Raw genomic sequence first — 22,770 nt, 5'->3', positions numbered from 1 at the left:
TGCAGCGCGACCGCCTACAGAGATGCAGCAGGGTGTAATAAGCAGGTGCTAGGCCCAGCTTGGTTAATGTAGAAAAGACCTGTCACGTTTAAATCAATAAAATGAACAAATGGATGCTGTACTATATACATATGTACATGTTTACTAATAAAGAAAGCTAGTAGCATTTACATAAACCAAGTCTAGATATTTAACTACATTATATTTACCTTGTTCTCCTGAATAGCTCATAGCAGTGCCAGTGTTCTGAAAATCTGCGCCTCCCCTTCAAAATGGGCTTCCCGGTAGAACAGATTAATAGACTGATCTGAAAAATAGAGCTTCCCTCAAAATGGGTTACCCTATGTTTTGACTAAATGTACAGGTTTCAACCCATTAAATCCCAGGGAGCTCATTTCTAGAGGCAGCAATGACAGCTCAAAATGGGCTACCCTGTAAACAAAATACATATTTATACAAACCATATATAACAAAAAAAAGCAGCTATATATAACTTAGTAAAGGCACTCAAATTAACTTAATGTTAACACCAACATCTCAAAATGCTATATTCTAAACAGCATCTGCAGTCAAAGGCACAACAAATCTAAATAACATATAATTAGGTTTTGGTCACTAAAACCAAATGTACATAATAAAGTATAAGTTAATCAATTTACGCAAAATGAAGCTTATGCCGAAAATGCTAGCTCACATTTTTGTAGGAGTCACAAAAACAAAAGAAATTAAACACGGATCTCTAGGTAGCACAGATTTTCAGAATACCGGTGCTAGGATTTACTGGGCCCTGGTGCAAGACTGTGAAGTACACCCCCCCCCCCCCCCCCCCCCCGTTTGACAGCCCGACAATACTACCTTGCTACAGTTTATTTTACTAATCCCAGTAGATTAGACGGAACCTATATATTTTTTACATTTAAAGGCCTCTACACACCGGACTCGATGTGACAAGCAAAACTGTAGAAGGCCATCTGGTTAAAAAAAATACGGTATTCAATACGTGTTTCAAATATTTAGTACACATTCTAATTTGACTTTAGTACATGTTGTAATTCTAATTATTACACATACTAATTTGGTCAATCAGATCACTGAAAATGAAATGAGAACCAATACATTCAAAGAAAATAGTATGTGTAATAAATTATCCAATTAAAAGTCACCTTACATCTGCCATTCTTGCCCAATTCGTGGCGGTATATGGACTTGGCATTGGGTAAAGTCTAGTGAAAGATGGATAGACCCCCAAGATTGGCTGTTGTTTGTCTGTTCCCATTGGTCTTAATGTGCAGCGGAAGACCAGTGAGATGTGTGTAAGCGCTGGTACCCTATTTGCATAAAGGGCGGGGCTAAACGTATAAGAACAGGCTGGACCCGGCATTTTGTGTGAGTGGAACGTGAGCAGCTGACAGAGCTGTGGACTGATGAATAAAAACCATTACAGAAAAGAAGCGTCTTTCTACTGTTTTCTGCCTCCTGTAAGAATGCTACAATACCAACTAACAAAACATAACGGTATTATTATTATTTGTTTATTTAGCAGACGCCTTTATCCAAGGCGACTTACAAAGACTAGGGTGTGTGAACTATGCATCAGCTGCAGAGTCACTTACAATTACGTCTCACCCGAAAGACGGAGCACAAGGAGGTTAAGTGACTTGCTCAGGGTCACACAATGAGTCAGTGGCTGAGGTGGGACTTGAATCGGGGACCTCCTGGTTACAAGCCCTTTTCTTCAACCACTCCAGTTGATGAAACTTGGGACCTGGGCAGGGTGTTGGCTAAAAATGTGTATTATGGCAAAAATATTGTGTCAGAGACCCACGGCAGTCATCAACACATGTAACATTAAATGTTTACATAATCCTGCAAATATGCAAAATGAGGTCTTTATATCCTGAAACCGAAAGTTTCAGGATATTAGAGTTCAAACACACGTGCAGCCCTTTAAAGCCTGACCACATTTGTAATAGGTTGTATGCTATAAATAGCACCAAAAAAAATCAAATAAAAAAGTGCTCTAAATACATGTATGGAAATGAACCATTTGCATTGCTTTTGTGTGTAACGGTATTCAGTTACAGTTCCGTCTGTGGGACTTTCAAACAAATGTTGGACAAAAACTACACAGGGTGATTACAAATCATCTTCAATAGCCATTCAGTGCCATATAGTATTAAAAAAAGATTACCAGTGTGTACTGGTACATACCAGTGCAATATTGCAAAATGAACATTGTACCAATGTGGTACCATTCTACAAATGGCTCATACCAGGAATTGTATGATTGTAGCTGCCCTTGTAGATCCCATTTCACACTGGTCCAGAATCAACCTATTGCCTCTGAAGGGAAAGGGAAAGCACAAAATGTATCATTTTTTGTCAACTATCGTTTTCTTGCATGGACTAGTGTGGTGCTACAAAAGAGTATGGAGTTATACATTATTCTAAGTTTATAGGGGTGTGGCAGTAAAGCAGCCCTGCCCTGGTAAGTAATTTGTGTGTGGGAATGTAAGGTTGGCAGGGATGGGGTTAAATCTATCCCTGCCAGCAATCACAGGTGTGGCCATTCCACAATTAGGTAATTGATGCTAACTAGGGAGTAGCCACATATATAACAAGCATCAAAAGAAACTTATCGCTAAAACACATTTATTTTCGAAAAAAAAATAAGGTATATAAATGATGGACATTGACTAAATATTTTTGGTTTCTTTTTAATCACTCGATCATTCATCCTTGACCGTGATATGCTTGAGTGACTATGACTGAAGCAGATGCACTTAATCACCTAATTAGTGAGACAGTTGATTGGACACTGGATATGGAGTGATTTCAGCTGTTGAATTGCAAGCTTGAATAAAAGCAATAAAGAAAATCACAGAAAAAAAATGCCACGTCTGTCAAGAGACAGCACCTTCGTGCAATCAGTATATTGGAGGCTGGACTAGGGCAGCGTACTGTGGCTCGCAGTCTTGGGTGCTCACAGCCAGCAATTTCAAACCTGGCGAGATGGTATAACCAGACACACTCTGTCAATGACAGGCCACCAACTGGGAGACCAAGAGTCACAACACCTGCCCAAGATCGACAGATCATTTTGCAGCATCTTCGTGATGTCAATTGTTAATCAGCACAATAAAAAGTCACTGCACCTTCTCTAAAACAGAGTTTGTCATTTTTCAATCACTTCTAGTGAATTTTATCCAAATATAAGTTATACGTTTCTTTTGATGCTCAAATATAAGTGATACGTTTCTTTTGATGCTCAAATATAAGTCATAAGTTTCTTTTAATGCTCAGTATATATAAGGAAGGAGAAATCCTTTGTTGGGTGGAGGGGTATTGGGTATTTTTTATGTTATTTTATTTTATTATTTTCTCCCAATTTAGAATATCCAATTATTATTTAAGCTCGGCTGCGCTGACTCGGAAGTGGCGAAGATGAACACACGCTGTCCTCCGAAGCGTGTGCTGTCAGCTGACTGCTTCTTTTCATACTGCAGCCACCTTGGAACTACAGCATTGGAGGACAATGCAGCTCTGGGCAGCTTACAGGCAAGCCCGCAGGCACCTGACCAGACTACAGGGGTGAGCTGAGGACACCTTGGCCAACCTAAACCCTCCCCTCAAACACTTAGTTGCAACATCCCATGCATCACAAATGATCTCAGACAATACATTTTGTAAGGCGTTAATCTTTTAAAAACAATACTTGTTATTTTTATTTACACTTCCTGTTCAGAAAACTGTAAATGTATCAATTCACAGCTATATGAAATACACAGTGGTGAGAGATGGCCAGCTTGTTGTGAACATTTGTTATCCTGTCGACAATATGTTCATAATCTTAACCTTTCTTCTTTACTACATTTATGACAGATGTTGTCAGTTGCTGTCGAAAGGGTGCATTATTAAACCACACGACACAATATAAAAGTAATATATTTAAATCAATTTTTATTTTTTCCAACAAACAATTTATAAATATAGTCTAATGCTTGCTTTAGATCTATAAGCTGGTGTGAATTGCTTTAGAATTATTTATTGTTTAAATCTGCTACCTGTAATGGGTCCTTTGAAAAGATTTTCACAATTTGGCTTCAATCTTTTTTTTTTGGAAATTGGCAAAGTTTTTCCTGTTTTTTCATTCAGTGCAGCTAATTGGTTTAAAATATAAGGCAGCCTTGATACTAAGTTCACTACTGTTTGTGCGAGGTTTAACTCGAAGTCTGAATGATCTTTTTGAAACTGGTATTACTATGACTGTTTGGTTAATGTACACTCGTTTGTATGTGTTGTTTATGGGCACAGCAGTAGTAGTACTGTTCATATCAGATGTAAGAGAGTTAAAGTCGTTACTCCTAAATAAATTCTTGGATCCATTCATTCATTAATTTTCTCTGGAATTGTTGGATTACAGCTGGGTCTTACAGACTGCAGGGAATTTTCTTCATTTGGATCTGCAAAAACAACAGAATGTACCATATTAATGATGGCTTTCAAAACTTTAGTAAATTTCACTGTTTGTGTAAAGTTTTCATGTTAATCCAAAATTAAAATAATATAAGGGTAAAGTAATAATAGCAAATGACATGTTGTTAAATAACAATAAAAATCAGAATCATTATTATTAATATTATTGAAGTAGTAGCAGTACAATGCAGTGCAACACAACACATACAGTTGTCAAAAGTACATTATACTTCTTAGGTATAGTGCATAGACTTCCATTTAGCACACAATATTAACAAATCGTTTTTAATGTCTTAAAATCTTAATGGAACCATTTATCAAATAATGACATATGTAGCTAACCATTCTCAGGGAGGAAAAAAGCTAGGATGACAAAAGGAATGTTTCAAAGCCACTTGGGTGTTACTATTATTCCAAAATCTTACAAAGTTGTTGTGGACAGTCACTTAGAGGTTTGATGTAAACCCAATAATACTGCCACATTTTAAGTAAGCTTTTTTTAATACTATTACTTACAGCATTTTTTCAAAGTTATTTCACATTTCAAATCTTTGCAATCCAGTTCCAAAGTTCTGCTAAGATAGAAGCGAGTGTGACTTGGGAACATGCACAAACAGCATTTAGTGGCATGGGACAGATACCTAGAGAGGGAACAGATAGAGATGGATTGCATAAATTCCTAAGATCAAAGATCTTGCAGAAGTACTGCAGAATAGTGATTTCAACGTAAACTGAATATAATGTAAACAAAAAGAAAGTATGCCTGGTAGCATAATCTTAGGGGTTTAGTCATATAAGAATGAATGGTTTGTGTACATGAAATAATATGGAAATGTGAAAGGATCTGTATCATGAAGGTCAACAACATTAATTTCTACTGTATACCACCTGTAATGGAATGATTCACAAAATACCACAGTGTACCAGCTATGTACCAACTAAGATTCTATTAACTGTTTTCCACTGTACAACCAAGCCGCACTGAGCCAGCCCAGCGCAGCTTAGGAGCCTGTTTGTGTTTCCACTACAGAGTCCGAGCCGCGCAACAGACATCACACGCAATTAGAGCGTCAAGTCACATGTACATGTATTAAGAGGCACTGTATTTGAGTTTAGGTTATGGTTGTATTTTTCTTCATATCTTACTGAATACAACTTAAATTCAACAATGGGCTGAGTAAACAAAGAGGAGAAAAATGCTTCTGAGAGGATCTGATGAGCAAGATACTCAGCCTTAGACGCTGAATGGTAAAAAAGGTAAGGTTATGCTTTCTTCTTTCAAACTGTGTGCATGCAATATTGTGTGTTCAATCCCTGGTGGGGGACACTGCTGCTGTACCCTTGAGCAAGGTACTTTACCTAGATTGCTCCAGTAAAAACCCAACTGTATAAATGGGTAAATGTATGTAAAAATAATGTAATTGTATGTAAAAATAATGTGATGTCTTGCAACAATTGTAAGTCGCCCTGGATAAGGGTGTCTGCTAAGAAATAAATAATAATAAAATAATAATAAAGACAATAACTCAAAGTGTATGGTTCCTTTGCAGCTGTAACTTCAAAAGTCGTATGGCCTCAATATGGCAGCCACATTAGGTCAGAGGTCAATGTCTTTACAGGGTTTTCATAACCCTGTAAATATAAAGTCACTACCTCAAATGGTTTTGGAGATATGAGGATTTGACACTGTGGCGGGGGCAGTTTTGCAAATAACATTCAAACTTGTCCTAGAGAATCACAGAATGTGTGTACCGAGTTAAATATCTCCAATCATTAGGTCCTTATCATCCAGAAACAAAAAAGTTACATGACCCCAGTATGACAGCAATCTTAGGTCCCAGGTTAAAGTAAAAGTTGTAGTTTGATTTTGCCTAAAGGGTTTTCAAAAAACTGTAAATATGATGTTGACAGCTTGAATGGTTTATGATTGGAGAAATGCTTAATGAGACACAAGATCAGGAAAATTTCAAAACACTGCTTCAACACTATACATCTATGCATAACGAGTAAATACTCACTAAAGTCAATTGTTTAGTCGTTTTGAAGTAATAAAGACAAGAGATTATATTTTTATATATATATATATATATATATTGTGGAAAAACCGCTGCCACTTGGGTTCGTGCCCCTTTAAAAATACGACCCAACACACACGGAATGGATTTTTTTAACGCGCTGACGCGCTAAGTTTTTAATAAACACAAAAACAAAACACAAAATAAACAAAACAAAAACCTAACTCTGTTTTGGGGCGCTGAATATACAGGTAAGTCCCTGACTAACTCGCACGATGGCTAAGCCATTTACCTGGCACCTCAGCACAAAACACACACAGGCTTAACACAGCACTTACTATTTTTATGGCTACTCGGAAACAGAGCACCTTTTCCACCTCCTTCTACTCAGCAGCCATAAGCAGACTAGCTGCCTCTCTTAAATACCCTGCACCTGGTTCTAATTTATAATTACCACCAGGTGCAGGTGATAATTAACACTCAAATAATTAACAAAACAATTAAACAATTAACAAAATAAATTAAACAATAAAGCAAAAACAAACAAATGTGCATTCTGCACCTATTTTCTCTGCAGGGAGGCTTTAACCCCCTCCCTGGTGTCTTACATATCCCCGCTGCTGTTACACATCCTCCCCCCCAAGTGTGCAACACTAACGGCCATTCCAAGGCCACCTCCTCCCCTAAAACACAACCACCCAGCCTCGAGTCCACCAATGTCCCTATTCGCCCTCTTTCACGGGCGGACTTGAGGGTGGATCGGTCCACGTCCCTGCCCAGCCAGGTAGGGACCGCGCACCGGCGATGAGGGACCCCACCGGTTTGTCAGGGGCGACCGGAACGATACCGGGGCACTGGAGGCTGCAGCAGCGGGTAGTGGTCTGTAGCTGGGACCCAGTGCAGCGACGTCCAATCACCCAGGGGGAGCGTAAGCGACGTCTGGGAGAAGCGCAGCGATGTCTTGGTGCTCGGGAGGAGCGGAGCAGGGAACCAGGTGGAAAACTGTGACCGGTTCTGCAGACTCCTGGGCTCCAGGTCTAGTGTAGGGAGGTCCAAGCAAACCGGCCGGGTGTCCAGGAGCGAGGGGCGAGGGACCGCAATCAGCAGCGCCGGACTGGACCGCAGGGGTGGTGGTCGGGGCTGTGGTGTTGGCGGGCTCTTCACCTTCTTCCCTCTGGGCTCCGGAAGCGGCGGCTCCTCCACTCTGGACTCTGGAAGCGGCGGCTCCTCCCCTCTGGGCTCCGGAAGTGGCGGCTCCTCCCCTTTGGGCTCCAGAAGCGACGGCTCCTCCCCTCTGGGCTCCGGAAGCGGCGGCTCCTCCCCTTCTGGCTCTGGCGGCGGCAGCTCCTCCCCCTCTGGCTAGGGAGACTGCGGAGCTACCCTTGCCTGCTCCCACTTTTGGAGCAACAGCTCCAATTCGGTCGGCTCCCACACCCGTCTCTTCAGCGGGGCCAACCCCAGCTCTCTCTCCCATCTCTCCATCTGCTCTTTTTGAGCGGCGGCGTTTCTCAAATAATTAACAAAACAATTAAAATTAACAAAATAAATTAAACAATAAAGCAAAAACAAATGTGCATTCCGCACCTATTTTTTCTGCAGGGAGGCTTTAACCCCCTCCCTGCTGTCTTACATATCCCCGCTGCTGTTACAATATATATACATATATATATATATATATATACAGACGTGCTCAAATTTGTTGGTACCCTTACAGCTCATTGAAATAATGCTTCATTCCTCCTGAAAAGTGATGAAATTAAAAGCTATTTTATCATGTATACTTGCATGCCTTTGGTATGTCATAGAATAAAGCAAAGAAGCTGTGAAAAGAGATGAATTATTGCTTATTCTACAAAGATATTCTAAAATGGCCTGGACACATTTGTTGGTACCCCTTAGAAAAGATAATAAATAATTGCAGTATAGTGATATTTCAAACTAATTTGTTTCTTTAATTAGTATCATTAGTAGCAAAGGAGAGAGTTGTCTGAGGAGATCAGAAAGAAAATAATAGACAAGCATGGTAAAGGTAAAGGCTACAAGACCATCTCCAACCAGCTTGATGTTCCTGTGACAACAGTTGCAACTATTATTAAGAAGTTTAAGGTCCATGGAACTGTAGCCAACCTCCCTGGGCGCGGCCGCAAGAGGAAAATTGACCCCAGATTGAACAGAAGGATAGTGCGAATGGTAGAAAAAGAACCAAGGATAACTGCCAAAGAGATACAAGCTGAACTCCAAGGTGAAGGTACGTCAGTTTCTGATCGCACCATCCGTCGCTTTTTGAGCGAAAGTGGGCTCCATGGAAGAAGACCCAGGAGGACTCCACTTTTGAAAGAAAAACATAAAAAAGCCAGACTGGAATTTGCTAAAATGCATATTGACAAGCCACAATCCTTCTGGGAGAATGTCCTTTGGACAGATGAGTCAAAACTGGAGCTTTTTGGCAAGTCACATCAGCTCTATGTTCACAGACGAAAAAATGAAGCTTTCAAAGAAAAGAACACCATACCTACAGTGAAACATGGAGGAGGCTCGGTTATGTTTTGGGGCTGCTTTGCTGCGCCTGGCACAGGGTGCCTTGAATCTGTGCAGGGCACAATGAAATCTCAAGACTATCAAGGCATTCTGGAGCGAAACGTACTGCCCAGTGTCAGAAAGCTCTGTCTCAGTCGCAGGTCATGGGTCCTCCAACAGGATAATGACCCAAAACACACAGCTAAAAGCCCCCAAGAATGGATAAGAACAAAACATTGGACTATTCTGAAGTGGCCTTCTATGAGTCCTGATCTGAATCCTATCGAACATCTATGGAAAGAGCTGAAACTTGCAGTCTGGAGAAGGCACCCATCAAACCTGAGACAGCTGGAGCAGTTTGCTCAGGAAGAGTGGGCCAAACTACCTGTTAACAGGTGCAGAAGTCTCATTGAGAGCTACAGAAAACGTTTGATTGCAGTGACTGCCTCTAAAGGTTGTGCAACAAAATATTAGGTTAGCGGTCCCATCATTTTTGTCCATGCCATTTTCATTTGTTTTATTATTTACAATATTATGTTGAATAAAAAATCAAAAGCAAAGTCTGATTTCTATTAAATATGGAATAAACAATGGTGGATGCCAATTATTTTTGTCAGTTTCAAGTTATTTCAGAGAAAATTGTGCATTCTTCGTTTTTTGTGGAGGGGTACCAACAAATTTGAGCACGTCTGTATATATATATATATATATATATATATATATATATATATATATGGATTTGTTCCTTTTATGATTATGATTTTGCTACTGTGTGTTTTGGCTCGGCAAGAAATACATGTGAGAATGTGGCTGGAGCCTTAATTAGGTAATTGTTAATTACTGATTAATTAGGATCCAGCCACATACTATAAAAGCCAGGAGAAATCCTCTTGGAGAGTACAAGTGTTGGAGAGTTTGGAGAAGAAAAGACAAATGAATGCTACTGGTGTATTATTTGAAAGGTACTTGTTTTGTGTATTGTGTTTGTGTTTATTTTGGCCCTTGTGCCCTTTTGTTTTGTGTCATTTAATTTCATAGACACAAGCGCAGCAGTGCAGTCCCTGAGATTCACCAAGCAGGGTGCAAAATTCTGAATCCATCTGCAGCACTCAAGAGATTGAGCAAAACAAGAAAACTACTACTGAGGGATCTTGAACGTCATACATGCCTAATTACACTTCATAGGAAGGTGTGTAGATGTGTGCTCTGGTATCCCTTACCAGACGTGCATGAGGCAGTTCAGGGTACCACTGACAATTCTCTGAGGGCTTGGTTAATACATTATAGTAAACAACACTTACATGAACACAAATAAAAATATCACAAATTCAAATTACAATCCAGTTTCCTATTCTTTGGTATTTACTTTATCTGAATTGAAAATATAAATGTGTGTGAGAGTCATTTACAGTAACTAAGCTATATGTATGGTACAAAATATCAATCCTGTCATTTGAAACACATGCCTGTGGTGTCCAAAATTATTATTATTAATAATAATAATAATAATAATAATAATAATAATAATAATAATAATACCTACAGGTTTATAACACTTTTTTTCTTATGCAGTATAACGCCAAGTGTTTTTATTGAGATTTGGCTTGTGTGGATATCCCTAAAAAGAATAGAAAACATACATTTTTAATCATTAATCAGTTGCTGATACTTTAATAAGTAACAATTTAAAAAATGTGGTGTAGCATACCTATTTTATCCTTTCTTTGAACTCAAGGACAAATATCAAACAGGTCTTGTGTCATTACAAACCAGTAGCAGATAATCAACATTTGCATAATACCTCTGGATAGGTCATGCAAGCAATCGATGAACAGTGTGATAATGAAAGTGTTACAGGACACCCTGCAGTGTTACCTTTGCTGTGCCCCATGTTGTCCGGAACGCAGTGTTATATTTTTCAATATATTACACTCTTTTACAATTTGTTATTACACACCATGGGTCATAAATCAACAGGGGAATACATTTCTCAACAATTACTCTTGAGTGTTCACCAGGAGAAAAATCACTTCTTTTCTGAATATACCAGGGCAAATATATAACACTGCGATACAGACAATACTGGATACAGCAATGGTAAAGTAATGAGTTTCTTGTACAGGCATCTGAGTGGCTATAAGCCAAGGCAGTCATGGTATTACTGATGTCTCTAAGTACAATGGATGCATGCTCTAGTTATTGCTATTTTCTGACATGTGCTGAAGATTTTCTGAAGGTCCTGATTTCAAATGTTTTAAAAGTTAGTTATAACCCTAACCCTAACCCTAACCCTTCCAACTGAGTCTGACTTCAACAGAATGAGTCAATCCCAATAAAAGAGAATGGCAGATTCCACGTCATGTTGTATGTTATACTGACTTTTCCAAATACTGTACATATCAATAAATAACACAAAAGTTATAGGTAATACATTACAGAGATACTCACAAATATGTTAATGATGTCATATTTTCAAAAGCACGATCGCCTATGAAGTCCAGATCGTTGCCACTCATATTCCTACAGGATTTTTTTTAAAATTAAACAGTATTTAAACTTGTATACAATTTAAATTCTTAGTGCAGAAACTGGGAACTTAAGGGTCAAGTCTGTGGTTGGCACATCACATCTCCTTCTCTTTGTAAAATATTGGTCACAAATGTCTAGTTCTGATACAACTGGATTTGGAATGCTGTTCTTTATTTCACAGTGTTTTCAATGTGGCATATTATGTTACACAGCAGAGTAGCATAGTTTTATAAATATATTTACTTACAAGAAACTCAATTGGGAAAGCATTCCGAAAGCATCGCAGCCAATAGTTACGATGCGGTTGTTGCTCAGATCTCTGTTTCCAAACAAATAAATAAATAAATAAATTATATATATATATATATATATATATATATATATATATATATATATATATATGTGATTATTCTGTAGTATTTAATTTCTAGTTGCAGTATTAAACATTGAAACATTCCTTGTTATAAACTGTTGGACCTTTTTTCATTGTATTGTTAATATATTTATAATGTTTATAAGCAATAAATAAATAGTCCCTGATAGAAACACCAACAGGGTTGATACAGATATAAGGAGTGCCAGTATTTAGACCAACCACTGTCTGGATCATTATGGGAAAAAGTTTCACATAACCAAGAACCTGTTAGAAAAGTGAAAAGAATTCAAATAGAAAAACTATATACAAGCAACATTTTAAGCGTGATGATATCAGAGATTGCCATTTTTAAACTTCTTTCTCTCTATATATTTTACATGGAGAAACCGGGTAATTGAAGCCTAGCCCATCCTTATGCCCTGAAGTAAAAGCAACTGAACTCTGATTTGACGTCATGTCCTGTATTAAATCCCAGGTAAGGTACTCACACACTGCCAGTCGGCATTAACAAAGGGCCAACTGAAGGTATGGGCCAGGTTTACTTCTGTATTAACTCAGTCAAGCTGCTGAAAAAGTGGGTGTGCAAATTAACTGTTTCACCTGACAAAGTGGGGGTTCCTGTAAGTAGATGAAGTGTTTCTGCCCAAACTTTTATTTAAATGAACTTTGTCACGCAGGACAGAGGTGCACTCCATGAGTTGCATATGATTATGATTATGGAATTGGCTTTTCTTTTTGGACAATGGGCTACTGTATGTGTGCTGTTTTTTGACAAGGACCACGCATATGCAATGTTTTGTTAATACCCCTACGTACATTCAGTGTGTGTTTTGGGAATTCATATTCTTCTTCTTGTTAATTAATCCCCCAGGGTGGTGACCGTGTGGCTGAGTCTACTCACCCACATAACCAGGGATCTTTGTTAACTGATTATTTTACTTTTGTTTTAACATATTCCCACATTTCACACACACTTGATAACACCAATGTGCACTGTGTGACTTACAATACTTTCAAGTAAGGGAATCCGGAGTTTGACTTGAAAAGATCATCCTGAATACCAATGAGTTGGTTGTTACTGAGATCACTGTAAGAGAACAAAACTGTTAAAAACATAAAAATAAAATGAAACGAACTGAGAATGATGAATTTTAGACTGTATTGTGTTTAACTTACATTAGTTGGATATGTAACAATGGCTCAAAGGCATAACTTGTCATGAACATTATTTGATTGTCAGATAAAAACCTGCAGGAAAATACATAACATGTTTTCAACACCATGATGAGGAGTAAAACTGATAACAAAATAATTACATAAATAAAATAAAGGGATGTGCCCATCCAGTCAGACTGTCAATAATAAGCCACACGACACATTTCTGTATTTGTTTCTTGCCGTTCCAAATCAGAAATGTAATTTGGCACCAGCAGAAACAGCTACTGAAATAGAAAAGACTGAACTGGAATTTAACAGCAGTGCATTACTGAATGTATCAACACAGGCAAGTTCTAGTAGAGTGTTATCAGTCTTTTTTCTTATAGCTTCCCCATCTCCTTCTAATACATTAAATGAATACTTGAGAAGTATTGGGAAAATACTTGTGCTTGGGAAAACATACTCGTCAACCTAGTTTGGTCTGCAAGAGGCAGAATCCCATCTGAGATTATCTTTGGAAGGTGAAGATATGCAGGCAGACACTGAAATCTGTGCACTTTCTCTAACATGTTGCTGCTGAAGATCTCTGAGTTCAGTGATAACACAACACAACAACACTCCAAACAACAAGTCCAAACATGTATTAATTCCCCTGCAAACACAGGGGAAATGATCAAGGAACTAACACTAACATGCTGGACCACAACTTTGTGCAACACCAACCAATGATATGTGTATCAATGAAACAGTTGCAGAGGGTATGATTTAATCCTTACACTGGTTATCTGGTCAAATTACCACTTTTCAATAGATTTATTTCCCTCAAACTTCAATATTGTTTAAATCTATCTTGTTGCAAAGTAAAAACTGCATCTATAATGAAGGTGAACCCCTTAGCTTCTATAATGTATTTCATCCCAACTTTACCAAACAGGTTTCTGTAATACAACAAACACTAATATGTTTTCAATTTTAGTATTGATGGTTGCTTAAGCAGAGGGAACACAAAGCCACTTCTTCAGCAACAGTGTTTTGAAACCTGGTTCTAGGAGACTGGGAGACCTAGTTTGAGTCAGCTTTGCTGTATCAAACCCCCAAGTCTCCCCTGGTGTGCCACTCAGTGGTCTAAAACCAATCTCAAGCCATAAAGGGCATTGTAAAACATATCTACGCGTCCTACTGAATCATATAGGCAGTCTAATGATTTCCTGTTCATTTTTTAAGCTGTTCTATAATAATGTTCCCAAATTCTACAATGGGGAGAATGACTGTTTCCTAGTTTCCAGGGTGAAACAGTTCCTTGAATGATAAAGCATGACCAATTTCACCAAGATATATAACATGAGTAGAAACACAGTTTTTAATATTAAATGAAACTTACAGATATTTTAATTTGAACAGTCCAGCAAAGGAGAGTTTGTTTACTTCCGTCAGATTGTTATGTTTCAAATTGCTATAAAAAAAGAAGAGTGTTATTTAAAATGACATACAGTACAATACTTTTCAACAAAGCCTATGTTTAAAATATTCTGGCACCTCTTACTTACAGGTATACTGCATTCTGATACTGAGCCCATATCGCTCCTTTTAATTTGGAAATGCTGTTACCACGGAAATCTCTTAAAGAAAACAGAAAACAGATTTAACATACAGAATTACTGTGCATTCATGGTACAAGCATAAACCATTGTTGTCTGTCCTGTAGCAAAGGTTCAAGTCCAGCTCTTTATAGCTATTGATTTGATATTTTTTAGCTACTTAAACATTTTTTTTTACAGCAAAATGTTTTTACTTTCCCTTTGTACTTACCATAATAGACCAAGTAGTGTCAGTAGTGTCAATGTTATTATGCATAGTTACAATGTACAGTGCTTAATGTGTAATTTTATTTGCACCATATATAACCCTAACCCTATCACTAACTCTAGCCTGACCTAACCCCATAACCCTAACTCTTTTCTGATGCAATTGTGTACTTACATATAACTATGGATAATAACACTGTAATTATGTGTAAGTACACATGTAAAAATTGTATTGTAACACCATAAAAATAAAAAATAAAAAAACGCATGGGACATACCATGCATGCTAAGTAACTTAGTGACTTTGGCATTTATAATGTATTTATTTATTTATTTTGTTATTTCTTCAATGACTAATCCATAAAATACACGCATTGTTTTATAATCATAACAACGGTTACTTACAGGACAGTGAAGTCTACAGCAGAGTCTAGTGTGGGGATGTTTTTCAGCTTTAATCCCTTATCTTCTGAAATGCAGGAAAGAATGTTGCGAAAACACGAGCATGGGGATGGTGGGCAGGCTAATGCTGTAGCAGTGGCGAAACTATTTTTACCAGAAAAATCTCCTAGGAAACAAAATAACGACAGCATAAGCAATACATGTGGGAAAACTGTCATCGCGATGATAATGTTGCTTCCTCGCAACCATGTGTGTGTGTCGTTTTGAAGTTACTCCTTCCCGTTTGAAATAAATTAACAACAAATAGGGTGCTGTAAAAAAAATTAATTAATGAAAAGTCACAAGCCAGGGGCGTTCTATAGACGGTTATGGAATTTAATTTGAATTTTGTCTCGCTCTAGTTTTCAGTTTGCGTTCGATTTTGTTGTAAAAGTTTGAGTCGACCTCGTCAGCGAATAATCGTTAAATGTTTACGTTAGCCCTGTGAGTTAGAGAGTAATGTAGATTGGGGTGGCTTGTTTAGGACGGGGTTTTATAATTTAGCACAAGTAGTCGTCTCTCTGGTGCTAAACTTTAAAAAAAAGTTTAGCACCAATTTTCTAAACGTTTTGCACCCCTGCCTGGGTATGTTACCACACTAGTAATGACAATTTCTCAATGTCAGATATATAAGACACTGGATAGCAAAGGGTTAAAATGTATATTGTTTGGCATAGAACACGAACAGCTGCACTTGGTTCATGTTTTGAGTGATCAAGTTTTTTTTTTTTTTTTTTTTCCTCATTGATAATTTCCTGTTTGGGCTGTTGGTTTATTCTTTATCCTTACAAAATGAAACACTGGGGCCGTTTTGCTTTCACATTGCACTTAAGCAAACCATTTGAACCAGGTTGGTAATGTACTAAACGAACTCTAATCGCTCACTGAGGTGCTCTTAGTTCATTTGGTTTAACCTGAAGGACTCTCAAATACAACGTCCAAACGAATCATGTGAAAAGGCCTCTGCTAGAGGCGTATTGCCAATATGCGCCACCAGAGGGCTTAAAAGGGACAGAGTCAGTGAAGTGTATCTAAAAAAAATACAAGCACGATTTCTTAGGGCGTGTTCTTTGTATCAAAACCATCTGCGTAGAGAAGACGGGCGGTCTTTAGTATACTATCAGCTGACAACTATCTATTTCCTGCGAGCGCTTCAATCTAATAGTTCAATTCTGAGCTTTCTTCGTACATGTACTTCTTAACAATACAAAGGGGAGAAATGCCTAAATAAGACACTGTTTTGTAACATTTTACTGCACACGAAGCGGCGCTTTCGTTGGGACTTCAGTTCCAAGTGGTTGTGGTTCGATCGCGTGTCTATAAGGGCATTCTGTGTGATTGGTGTGCTTGTCGGGTCTGGCGATGCTGCGCTGCTTGTGGGCGGCGCTAAGGACGGTGTCCTGTGAGGGACTTACTACGACTAAATCAAGCTCTTTGCTGTTTGGGGCAGTAAAAGTGAGTGCTGCTTCTTTTAACACACGGGCCAGGTAAGCTATACGTTTCTGTTTCTTCTTTTTCTCTTGGTTTACTTGTCTTAGCTATAGCACATTCCACGAGAATGTTTGTAAAAATGTGTGTTATTTTTCCAAGGAGTGCTGTATATTATTATTATTATTATTATTATTATTATTATTATTATTATTATTATTATTATTATTATTATTAGTATTAATTTATTTCTTAGCAGACGCCCTTATCCAGGGCGACTTACAATTTGCTACAAGATATCACATTGTACATTATTTCACATTATACAGATAGTATAGTATTACGTTCTGCGGTAGAAGCATGATGTAGAATAATATACGGGGGTTGTGTTGTATCCTTGGGGTTTAATATTGCCCAGACAGCAAATGTGCACAAGTGACATGATGTAGTTTAATGTTTATAGTTTCAGGTTACCTTCCAGCTGTACTTTTTATTTATGTATGTATTCATTTATTTATGCTGCTGCTGGGGTTTGAACATGTAACTACCGATAAACAATAGTTTTCGTACAAGTCAGAATACCCATTGTCGTTTTGATTACAACAGATACCACTGAGCACTTTCACTTCGGTCATAATTAGGGGTCTACTTAAATCGCGGTAAATTTAGGTATTTTTCACGGGTATGTTGCGGAATAAAATTAGGATTTCGCGGACATGTTTAAACATTAAATAAACCTAAGTAGACAGTATTACAGAACACTATAAAGCCTAAAAATAGTGGTACTTGCTTCATTTCTAAAACAGAGTGCTGTCATTTGTTAAAGGCGAGTATGCAGCATCCCTCTGCAGTTGACTTGCCCATACATCGAGACTGCACGTCTGCATCCACTGAATTGGTTGGAAGTTAAGGCAAAGCTTTGCCAAGTTATACAGATGTGGAAATCGGTTACACAAGGGCATCTGGGATACTTTAATAAAGGCAATGTATGCAGCACGTTCCTTGTCATGTTATTTGTCCCATCCAATAATTTATTTTATTAGTACCGAGTCAAAACAAAGAAGACGTGGCTATTCGGGTCTAAAATTCAAACTGTAACTTAAGCAGCAGGTTGAAGCGAGGTGGCTGTGCTGGATCGTCTTAGTACTGATTTAACTTGCAGACAGGAATACTTCTTGTCTGCGCTGACTTCCCAGTTTGGTTTCTGAAAGCTGCTGTTTATTTTACATTCTGTTCAGCAGCCTCTGTGGTAGCCTTGTTTTGTTTAATGCGTGAATCTGGAGCTAAATAGCGAGCGATCGTATTTTGGCCAAATACACATTAAGATGTGGAAAACAATTACCTCAGTCTGCATGTAGTTTCTTTGTGAAATATCTTAAAACGATCATCACCCGAATATACTTTGTTTTTTTGTCGTCCATATCTACTATTTTACCTCCAATGCTGAAAACTAGATTTTAGCAACCTAAACAATCCTGAAAACTTTGTCATTTGAATAGTAAATAAGAACGTTAACTGCTTTGGAGAATTTTTTTTGTAAATGTTACTACTTGTGGACATTTTTTGTTTGTTTGTTTTTTGCTTAAGTGCAATGCACACGGGACGGCGAAGGAATAAAAAAGGGCTATCTACAGAAGGAAGATACGTAGTTTGCGTCACTTGCGTTGTGCAGTAGTTCATTTAAACACGTTTTCTTACCCCCCCCCCCCCCCCCCCCCCCCCCCCTCTCTGTACTTGTTTGTATGCATTGGCCCCTAAGAGGTGAATTTCGCGGTGACCCTTCAATTTCACGATTTCCGCGAAATATTTAAGCGATGAGCCACCTGTTACATAATAAGCTTCGAAAACTTATGTTTGCAAATAATAAAACACTGGTATAATAATAATAATAATAATAATAATAATAATAATAATAATAATAATAATAATACATAAACCACCCACACAATTCAGATGTCATGGTTTTTTGGGGATTTTATTAATTGTATTTTTCGGTGCTTATTTTTAGCGATTTTCGAGTTTTATGTAGATCGTTTTTTTGTTTTGTTTTTCCGGGGCTTTCGTTTTTGATATAGTGTTTTCGGTTACTTAACAAAGTCCTTGAGCGTTTTTTTGTTTGTTGGTTTGTTTGTTTTTTTCTGTCAACATATAGTAGTAACTCGACAGTACTTGCACACTTAAGTACCTTCTTTCCATTGCTGTCTTCCACAACGAAATCCCCGTGGTCACGGGCACATTCTTCTGGGGTTTTTGTGTGTAGGCATTTTTGTACATTTCGTCACAATTCTGCTTTAACTCTTCCATAGCTTAACTGTAAATACAGTTTGAAATCTCCCTAACAAGCCTCCATCCTGATTGTGTTCTTGTAATTAAATCTCGCAAGCGGAGTCTCCAATAGAAATGTAGGAATGTGCTGTCACTCAGTAGTTGGGCGGGTTTAAAGTATTGAGAACTAATCAATGATAGATTCAAGCCAGGAAGTCGGGACATTGCACAGCAGCACTGGGAAATGTATTTATTATTATTTTTGTAGTAGGTTTTATTTTTTAATGGGAAAAGGGTAAAGTCAACGTGAATTGATTTACCATTTCCACAGTTTCCCCGGTGTTTTCCAGTGTTTATTGGCTGTCCACCGATTTCATTTTTTTAGTATCGGGTGTTTTATCGGGTTTTACCGGTTAAAACCGAAAATCAGAAGCCCTAGATATAATACATGCTTGCTATTTTACACTTAACACCGTGCTGCTCGTTTCGCCTCAGAAGTGTCTGAGGGCAACGTGTGTCACTGGCTGGATAATTAATGACAGATAAAGCGGTTCAGAGAGTTTCATTCTCCAGGTGAAGTGACCTAATGAAAGTAAGGCACGCAAACTCCTATAGCACAGGGATGGAAATGCAGCAAGACTCCCATTGCATAGCAGTTTGATCCATTCCTGGTTTTACTGTGAGTTTAATAAGACAAACCTGAGCTTGTTGCCTATACACTCTGGTTAATCAAGCTCATAGTAAAACCTGGAATGGGTGAAACTACTATGAAATAAGTCTTGTTTGCATCATTGTAATACATTTTACATTTTTTTGTAGATATTTTGGAAACTCAAGAAGCTTGTTGACAATGCCAGAAGTAAACACAGATAGCCTGGATGAGAAGCAGGTCCAGCTTCTTTCTGAAATGTGCATCCTTATTGATGAAAATGATGGGAAGATTGGAGCTGATACAAAGAAAAACTGCCACTTAAACTCAAACATTGATGAAGGTACAATGATTTACTGGTGTTTATCAGTGGCATTGGTTATGACTTAGGAACTGAAGCCATATCACCTTGGAGTTATATCTTGTAAACTCGTCAAGGTTGTTTTTGGTTATTACTTGGATTGGGTGTTAGTAAAAGGGATTCCTTTCAATGAGGTGTCAAACCAAGGTCCTGTCTATTCTGAGGACATCAAAAAAATCCCATTGACAAGTCAGTCAACCCCGGTCTTCACGAATCAACCCTAATCCTAAATTCGAAACCAATTCTTCATTGCCCGCTTTATTTCCCACATAGCCACTGTTAATAACGCTCTTCAGATAACTTGGAAGTGATTTTAAATGTGTTTTCTTTAGGTTTGTTGCATCGAGCTTTCAGTGTCTTCCTGTTTAATAATGAAGATAAACTGTTGCTACAACAGAGATCTGATGCCAAGATCACCTTCCCAGGTATGTTTTTTTTTTTTCTTGTATCCCCTTCAGTGACTGCATGTATCATTGTACCATGTTCATGTGTCCTATCTATGTATCTATTTCATAATTCATATTTTTTTTCAAAGTTTTCACAGAGCAACTTCTCAAATGCCAGAGTTCACACAAACAGTTTTAAAGTGTCTCAAAATTAAATTAAAAAATTGTGACTGAAGGGGATGTTCTACAACTGGCCTACCATGTATTCGATACTGTACTGATTAATCTGTTTCTGGTGACACGGATCACTCCCCATCACCCACCTGTTCTGACAAGGGTCCTACTCGGCAGATGCTGTCTTCAGTGCTGCTGTTAAGAGGGTGAAAAGTCAGTCATATTATTTCCAAAATAGGTTGTTCTCATTGTGCCAGTTCTGAAGAGTAACTGGCTTTCTACCTTGAGAATGTCTACACACAATCATTATGTGCATCATAGATATAGAAAACAGTATGACCAGTCATGTAGGACAAAACTCCCATCACTTCCCTGTTGGAGAGGTTCAAAGCCATGTGTTTCTTTTACCTTTCTTGCAGGTTGTTTCACTAACACTTGCTGTAGTCACCCGCTTCATACGCCACAGGAAATGGAGGAACAGGATGCAGTTGGCGTGAGGAAGGCAGCACAGAGGCGCTTGAAAGCAGAGCTGGGGATCCCAATGGATCAGGTCATTTCAACAAACATGCTAACAATTCCAGCAATAAACCAATACAATTTAACAGAACCCCTTTTGTTTAATACTATTTTCGGCACTGTGTAGTACTAGCATTTCTTCCAGTTTTATTCAGATTTTATTATTGAGTGGTTAATGAAGAATGCATATATATGTTTTTAGATGAAAAGATTGTATTTCCTTGGGGAAAATACTTAGTACTAAAGAAATCACAGGGATCGAAATAAGACTCCCATTGCATAGCAGTTTGATCCATTCCTGGTTTTACTATAATAAGACACACTTGAGCTTGATACCTATATACTGTGGCTAATGAAGCTCGTTCTATGCAGGGGGGGGGGGAATTCTTGAAAACTGCATTGAAACAGCTTGATGGCTGTGAATTGCTTTAGCATTGAGTTATCCCTCTATACCAGGGGTCTTCAAAGGAATTTGGGCACGGGCATAAATTGATCTTACTTGGCTGTTTGCGGACACGCTGACTATTGCATAGGTTCTTATCTTAAACACTGCCTTCCTGAGACATATACACTGTGTGTATATATATATATATATATATATATATATATAAAGTTTGAGAAAACGACCCGCCTGAAATGTCTTCACGACCCATAATTTAAGAACAGCTGCCGCGGGCACGATGGCCTGGCTTTGCGGGCACCACTTTGAGGACCAGTGCTCTATACAGTACCTTCTGTGATCATGAAGAAAGTCCATGTAGTTTGGGGAATAGTTCCTAAGATTATTTTTTAATTAATTTGCTGGCCTTTGTCACGTTTTACTTTTTTTTTTTTTTTTAAATAACACAACTGAAACGCTGGATTTCCCATTAAAGGACAGTGAAAAGTGTATATAACCAAATCCAGGGTTAGTTAAATGGGTTGTGCTATACGTTTTATCATGTGGTTTTACAGACACCCATTAGCATTCATGCTGGAGTACCTGCTGTTATCGCAGGTTAACAGGCAGGGTAGTTTTGCGTTGATCTAACTCAATTACCAGCAATGACTTCTAATTGTTCCTCATCATGTTAATGCAGGTACTTCCAGACGAGCTGACATACCTGACCCGCATTCACTACAAAGCGCAGTCTGACGGAATATGGGGGGGAGCACGAAATTGACTACATTCTGTTTGTGCAGAAGGAGGTGGAGTTAAATCCCGACCCCAATGAAATCAAAAGTCACTGCTACGTCTCCAAGGAGGAGCTGAAAGAGATGTTGAACAAGGCAAAGAACAACGAGATCAAGATCACGCCGTGGTTCAGCCTGATTGCAGAGACATTTCTGTTCAAGTGGTGGGATAACCTTCAGAATTTAAAGCAGTTTATGGACCACGGCAAAATACATAGGATGTGAGCCTTTATTTTAACAAAATTGTACAGAATGCAAATACCACACTGTACAGAAGCTGCTATATGAATTTTAATCTTGTTAATTCAATTTTTTTGCACAGTAGTTTTTATTTTGTTTTAGGTATTCATCTCCGTAACCAGCACACAGGGTATTTTCTTTATTTTTTGTAAAATGTTCTGGTGCAGTTACAGTATGTAAATATTGCATGTTAGATTGTGCCTGATAACACAAATGTCATTTATTTGTTAACATGAAATAAAACATTACTTGACAGTGCAG

The 22,770-nt window shown here is 38.1% G+C and overlaps 1 protein-coding gene and 1 pseudogene across 1 annotated transcript; one reads left to right on the top strand and one right to left on the bottom strand.

Annotated features, from left to right (window-relative positions):
* Positions 1-4,028: 4,028 nt before the first annotated feature.
* LOC117394579 (leucine-rich repeat-containing protein 37A-like) lies at positions 4,029-15,526 on the bottom strand. The gene is made up of 10 exons (XM_034920962.2): positions 15,282-15,526; positions 14,619-14,690; positions 14,453-14,524; positions 13,090-13,161; positions 12,920-13,000; positions 11,785-11,856; positions 11,457-11,528; positions 10,552-10,626; positions 4,993-5,117; positions 4,029-4,463 (listed from the first exon to the last, which is right to left on the bottom strand). Exons 1-10 carry the CDS (start codon positions 15,494-15,496, stop codon positions 4,387-4,389), a joined length of 933 nt encoding a protein of 310 aa, XP_034776853.2. The 5' UTR covers positions 15,497-15,526; the 3' UTR covers positions 4,029-4,386.
* An 872-nt stretch (positions 15,527-16,398) lies between these two features.
* Positions 16,399-22,767, top strand: LOC117394267 (isopentenyl-diphosphate Delta-isomerase 1-like; annotated as a pseudogene).
* Positions 22,768-22,770: the final 3 nt, after the last annotated feature.

The sequence above is a fragment of the Acipenser ruthenus genome, chromosome 3 (genome assembly GCF_902713425.1).
Source record: "Acipenser ruthenus chromosome 3, fAciRut3.2 maternal haplotype, whole genome shotgun sequence".
NCBI lineage: Eukaryota > Metazoa > Chordata > Actinopteri > Acipenseriformes > Acipenseridae > Acipenser > Acipenser ruthenus.
Note: the sequence above shows the minus strand (reverse complement) of the source record. Positions and strands in the feature narration are given on the sequence as shown.